Here is a 6,183-nt window from a genome sequence, read left to right as displayed (position 1 = left end):
ATCGCCTTCCCCTGATCGCCAGGTCGCCTCCCACCCCTGAGGGCTCCTGGACTGTGAGAGGGGGCAGGCCAGGCTGAGGGACCCCCTCTCCAGTGCATGAATTTTCATGCACCGGGCCTCTAGTATTTAAAATAAGTGGACAATAGAATCAAAAATAAAAGGACTATGAAGGCAAGGTAATCATTTGAGTAACCTGCAGGAAAGGGCCAAATCCTAGAGAGCAAAGGATTTTTCAGATTCTACAGACGATTCTTAAATTATACTTCACCCGAGGTTTGGGGCACACCTATAAGAACATATAACACCATTACCTCCATATTTCAAAACAAGGGCCAAGATGTGGTTTCAGACAGAGGAGGGGAGGCAAGAAGAAGAGGTGAGTAGGGAAGGCGGGGGAGTATCAGTCACCTGCTCTAGAAGCTGGGGCTGAGAAACCTTAGCAATTCCACTGATAATGTCACTGAGGTGATGATGAACATCATTAAAGATGCAGCATCTATGTTTCCCACATAAATCCTTTACAGTCCTTCCTCTATCATCTCCATGACTTTATAAACAGTGACAAGTAGGAAATCACTTACTAGAAATCAGGGATTAGTGCTGAAAACTTTCAGAAAAAGTACATTCATTCAACAAACATTTATTGAATGGACACCATATGTTGAATTCAGAGTTCGGCACTGGCATTATTTTGGATTATAAAAACATGACCCATGGGCTCTGGGAGCTGAGTTTAGAGCAGCCACAACAAATAGGCTTCATCTTCTGATGACCTATCCAAACTCTTCATGAAAGATCTGCATCAACTAGTAGCCATTTCTGCCCTGGGCAATGGGACAGGGGCCAGCAGCACAATAGGCCATATCTTCCATATCTCTTGAGACATTCTAATCTACTTAATCCTCTGGATGGTGGTGAATCTTCCAGAAGGCCATAGGGATTTGAGCTGAGAAGTTTTTGGGTTCAAAAAAAAGAATGCCTAAAGGAGTCCAGTGGCTAAGGGGGAAATGTCATTCAAACAGCAGATGGTAGTCTGGAGGGCTGTCCCTCTGGCCACAGGGCTCCTGCAGCAGCTCTCCCCCCGAAACAGTGATGATTTCCTCCTAAAAAAAAATAGAAATATTCACTTATAATCAACAAAGGGAAATAAACATCCACCAGAGAGAAACTAATTCAAGATAGAAAAACTAAGAATATGTACCTGCCTCCTCCTCATTCAAATTTCTAGAAATCGGGGGGGGGAGGAACTGCTTTTAAAAAATAAATAAATGCATAAAAGTATAGGAAAATAAGAAAGGCAATCAACAAATCAAAAATGTTGAGGAGTACTTGAAAACCAAAAGATATACAGGATGAGGTTTTCAGAGGCGTTACTGTGGGGGAAGTATCAGTGGACAGGTTGGGGGCCCCCCAGACCACAGAGGTCTTTGTCTCAGGCAGGGTAGAGAGTAAGGAGAGGCACACAGTTCCTTAGGGGGGCAAAGAGACCCACAAATTTCAAACACTCCCATCTCCAAAAGATGAACTGCTCACTATCAACTCCAACCCTGACAGCATAAAGAGAACGGATTTGGGAAACAGGAACTGTATCCACTGATGGATAAATAAGAAACTCAAAGTAAAAAAAATCACCTTCTCACTCAAAATTTGTAACTATTTAAGGAAAATCATAACCATGAAAGAAAAATGGCAACCTCAACAACAGAACTTTAAGAGTATAAAGATCAAAATGCTTGGGATGAGAAGGATGGGCTCCTAATTACTATTCAGGAAAAGATCAAGTGTATAAAACAAACAGAAAGAACCTTTAAGAGATGTGTATTAATCTCCTCGGTGGACTCAGAAGATAAAGCATCCATGAAACAAGAATGGCTATTATTCAAAAAGAACCAATTAGAGAATGCCTGGACATGACAAGGGTCCACATTTAAATCACAAGGAAAATCTCAACAGAAGAACTGAAGAGCACAACGGACATAACTACAGAGCAATTTAGTCGCTGGTAGAACCAGCACATCAATAAGAAAGAAACACCTAAGAAGAAAAATGGACAAAGGATCTGAACAGACAATTCACAGCAGAAATCCAAGAGGCCATTAAACATATGAAAAGAGCCTCAGCGTCAGAGGTAATCAGAGAAATGCAAGTTAAACAGCAGTGAGATCCAGTGTCTGCCCATCTGATGGGGAAGATGCAAATGACTGACAGTCCCAGTGCTGGCAGCCGTGTGAGGACACAGCCTCGTGTAGTTTTGGCATGAGCATGAGTTGGCGCTACATTTTTGGAAGGCAATCTGGCAGATATTTTCAAATTAAAATGTGCATAGTCTTCTTCCCAGCAATTCCAATGCGAGGGTCCATCCTAGAGAAATCACCACACATGTGCCCAAACTGATATATACGAGCCAGTCTCTGCGGTGCTGTGTGTGACCATCAAAACCTGGAAGCTCCACCAGTGCTCATCCAAAGGAGCAGGGAGTAATCCTTTCAACAATAAAGAATTTAATTTTGTTTTAAAAAAGAAAATGTTCATGATCTGAAAAAGGGGGGCGGGAGGAGGGAAAACTGAATTGTAATATACATCCATGCCATGGAATACCATGGGTTTTTACAAGGATGTGCATGTGGATTGGCATGGAGATACCTCAGTGCTCAATGACAGCCAGTGTCCCGATAACTCACAAATGGCAGGTATATCGATCCAGTACTTCACAGTGATGTCTCACTGGAACCTCGCAGTGACCCTAAGAGGTGAGTGCACTGGGCACTGGGCACAGGATCGGTAGCACATATGCCATATCTTTCACATCTCATGAGACATTTCCATCTTACTCAGAAGGAGACTAAGGCACAAGAGTGTGAGTAGTTGCCCAAAGTCACATACAGTCATAGAGTTGGGATTTAAAACTTGGCAGCCTGATTCCAGGGTCCATGATTTTACAAAATATATTCTATAATATATTAAGCATGTTTAAAATCGAATTGCTGAGCTATTAGACAAGGATTATCCTATCTAATAAAGAGGGAATATGCTAATTGACCCTCACACCATCACAAAGATGGAGGCACCCACAGCCAATAAGGAGAGAATATGCTAATTGACTGCCCTGTCCTCAAAGATGGCAGTGCCTACAGCCAATAAGGAGGGAATATGCTAATTGACTGTCACACCCTCAAAGATGGTGGTGCCCACAGCCACAAGATGGCTGGCAGGTGAGGGCAGTTGTGGGTGATCAGGCCAGCAGGGGGGCGGGGGACAGTTAGGGGCAACCAGGCCAGCAGGGAAGGGCAATTGGGGTGACCAGGCTGGCAGGGGAGGGTAGTTAGGGGTGACCAGTCCGGGAAGGGAGGGCAAGGATCTGGCCTAAACTGGCAGTCGGACATCCCCCAAGGGATCCTATATTGGAGAGGGTGCAGGCTGGGCTGAGGGACAAACCTCCCCCCCACCCAGTCCATGAATTTCGTGCACTGGGCCTCTAGTCCAGTTTATAAAAAATAAAAAAAAAACTGTGTATGTCCTTTTATACATACATTTCTGTATTAATGCCCAGGAAATACTTGGATAGGTACATGGTGGAGGATGGAAACTCGGATTTGAAATAAACAACATTTACACTTGGTATTATAATTGATATTTCTTAGAATGTAATCATAAATTAATTGTATAATTAAAATTTTAACTTGTAAAACTGGCCACCAGATCTCCACATGGGCCTAGATGAGCTCTCTCTTCAGTGTTAGAAACTAAATTTGTCAGTCTCAAACCTTAGATTTGGGAGAGAATAAACACCTTCAAAGACACCTGGGTTAGCCTTGCTATTCAGGATCCTGTCCACAGCATCTCTGAGAGATGAGCATTTACCCTCTGCTTGATTACTTCCCAGGACACAGAGCTCATCGCTGCTCAAAGCAGCTTATCTTGGACAGGAAAAGCAAGCAATGTGGTTTAGTGGGGAAAGCACAAGCTTGAGAGATACACGGCCTGAGGCTTAACTCCTAGATCCAGCTGTATCAGCCATGAAAACTTAGACAAGCTTCTCAAGCTCCCTTTCCAGATCTGTGAAATGGGACTGATATGCCTCCCACACAGAGCAATGGTGAAGATTAAATGAGAACATGTACTTAGAGCAACAGGCACAGCACTTGACACAGAGAAGGTGCCAACATTCTCACATCCCCTCCCTCTCTCTTTCCTACAGTTATTAGAAGGCTCTTCCCAACACAACTAGAACTCTGCCTTGATCCGGGTTAGCCTAGTTTCCCAGGCAATACTCTCCTCCAAGTGTCTAGGTATTGGTAAAGGAGTGGTTTTCTATGTGCTTTACAGATAAGATCAGGTTAAGAGTTGTCCCTAGAGCTTGGGGACATCCATAAAGAAAAAACAACACAAATCCAAGAGTCCCTATTATAGAAAAGCCCAGTGAGACAGTCAAGTAGTTCTGCAGGACTTTCTACACCTGCAAAGCTCAGGTAGAGGGTGGACCCCTGAGGTACTACAGCTCTGTCTCAGAATCCCTGGGTCCTACCCTTCCAAGTCACCAAGTTCCACTTTTGTCTTCCTTTCAGTTACTGTTGATGCCAGTAGCCACAATAACACAGAAATTGCTTCTTTCTACATATCTTATTTAGAAGGTAACATCTTTCTCAATGTGAGGTCTTCAGCAGAAAGAGCTCTGGGGAATGAGACTCCCTATCACTTTGTAGTTAGAGTCCTGGTACATACAAGTACATCCCTCATTTAATGCTCAGAGGATCTGGGCTAAGTATTATCACATCCATTGGCCCGGGCAGGAAACTAAAGCTCAGAGAGACTAAGGAAGCTGCCCAAGGTCACACACGTACTCCCTGGTAAAGCTGTAGTTGGAACAAGAGATATGGCAACTCTACAAGGAAAGCTTCTCTAACCATGGGGTTGCTTGTTAGGCTTCAGCTAACTCTACAAAACTGCAAGAGGCCTTTCTAGAATGTCCAAAAGAGGAACATCCTGGAGATGAGTCAGGGATGAGAACTGGTCTTGGACAGAAGGCTGGCCAACCAGCCCCTGTGTGTTGACAGTAGGGAGCACTCAGGTACTCAAGGTGAGAGGAGGGCTGGAGACCCTCCTGAGGCGCCTACATGGGTCAGAGGATAAGCCAGAGAGAAGACCTGCATTGCCTGGTCTGGACAACTTCTGGTCTCGTCTACTCCAAGTTCCATATCCCTGTGGCCCCATCTGCTCACTCTCCATCCCCAGCTCATAGAAGGCCTACAGACTGGCTCTCCCTGCAGCTCAAGTTTCTACCAGCTTTATCCCCTGATCAGCTCCGCTGAGAGCACTACCTTGTGGAAATCAATGAGATCGGTGAGCGTGGCGTGGCGATTGGGGTCCACTCCCAGGAAGCTGTAGAAGTCCCCAGAGGCATCCACCAGAAAGTGCTTGAACCCCGTCTGCCGGCGGTAGGAGAGGGTATAGCCCCAGATTTTCTCACTGACCCGGACCAGAAATGCTCCCTCCGTCATGTTCTCGAGGAGATCTTCCGCATCCTCTCGGCTAATGATTCCTGGTTTAAAAAAGGAAAAAAGAAAAGTCAGCAGGTTCTTCCTGCCCTCAGCCTGTGTCAAAGGCAGGGAGGGGCCGCCGGGGCTGTCCAGCTCTTGCCTCAGGCCACTGAGCTGCCATCTTGGTCCAGAGCAGCCAGCTGACAGCCTGGGGCGGAGTTCCCACAGGCCTGGGCTTAGCACACTTTCCTCTAAATTAAGCCACACTCATTTGGATCCATTACAGAGAATTAGTAATGACTCAGAATTGTAGCATCCATCGATTACAAATGCAAGTCAGCAGCACTGCCCTGTGGAGAGCCTTTGATGATGAGACTGGATGCCTCATGATTTCCCCCAACCCTTACCACGCCGCCCCCCCCCCATTATAATGAGCACCTGGAAACAGTATTTCCTCTTAAGAAGTAAAAAGACTTCCTCTGTCTACCTGTGGACAGTAGGCTAACCATTTCTTAATAGAGGCACATAATTAAGCTTCCCTTCAGCTCAAAGAACAAACTTTCTCCAATTCTGCAATCCTCCACAATTTGGCTTTACCCAGTGTAACAGCAAGTTAGAAAAATAAGTCCCTCTGAGTGGTTGAATTAGAAAGGGCTGTCTCTCTGGGCCAAAATGGCAAAGCTCACAGTTCTGTATTTCAGTCCCT

General features: G+C 45.2%; 1 protein-coding gene across 2 annotated transcripts in view; it reads right to left on the bottom strand.

The window, feature by feature from the left end:
* Window positions 1-624: 624 nt before the first annotated feature.
* SH2D4B (SH2 domain containing 4B) overlaps window positions 625-6,183 on the bottom strand; it is a 76,296-nt gene continuing 70,737 nt past the window's right edge. For both annotated transcript variants that reach the window (XM_014544211.1, XM_014544212.1), the window contains exons 7-8: window positions 5,319-5,539; window positions 625-1,103 (exon numbers count right to left, since the gene is read on the bottom strand). In XM_014544211.1, coding sequence (XP_014399697.1) covers window positions 1,011-1,103; window positions 5,319-5,539 — 314 coding nt within the window. In that variant the 3' untranslated portion in view covers window positions 625-1,010. The remainder of the gene's footprint in view (window positions 1,104-5,318; window positions 5,540-6,183) is intronic.

This window comes from Myotis brandtii, unplaced genomic scaffold (genome assembly GCF_000412655.1).
Source record: "Myotis brandtii unplaced genomic scaffold, ASM41265v1 scaffold356, whole genome shotgun sequence".
Taxonomy (NCBI): Eukaryota; Metazoa; Chordata; class Mammalia; order Chiroptera; family Vespertilionidae; genus Myotis; species Myotis brandtii.
This window is presented reverse-complemented; position numbering and strand designations above follow the sequence as displayed.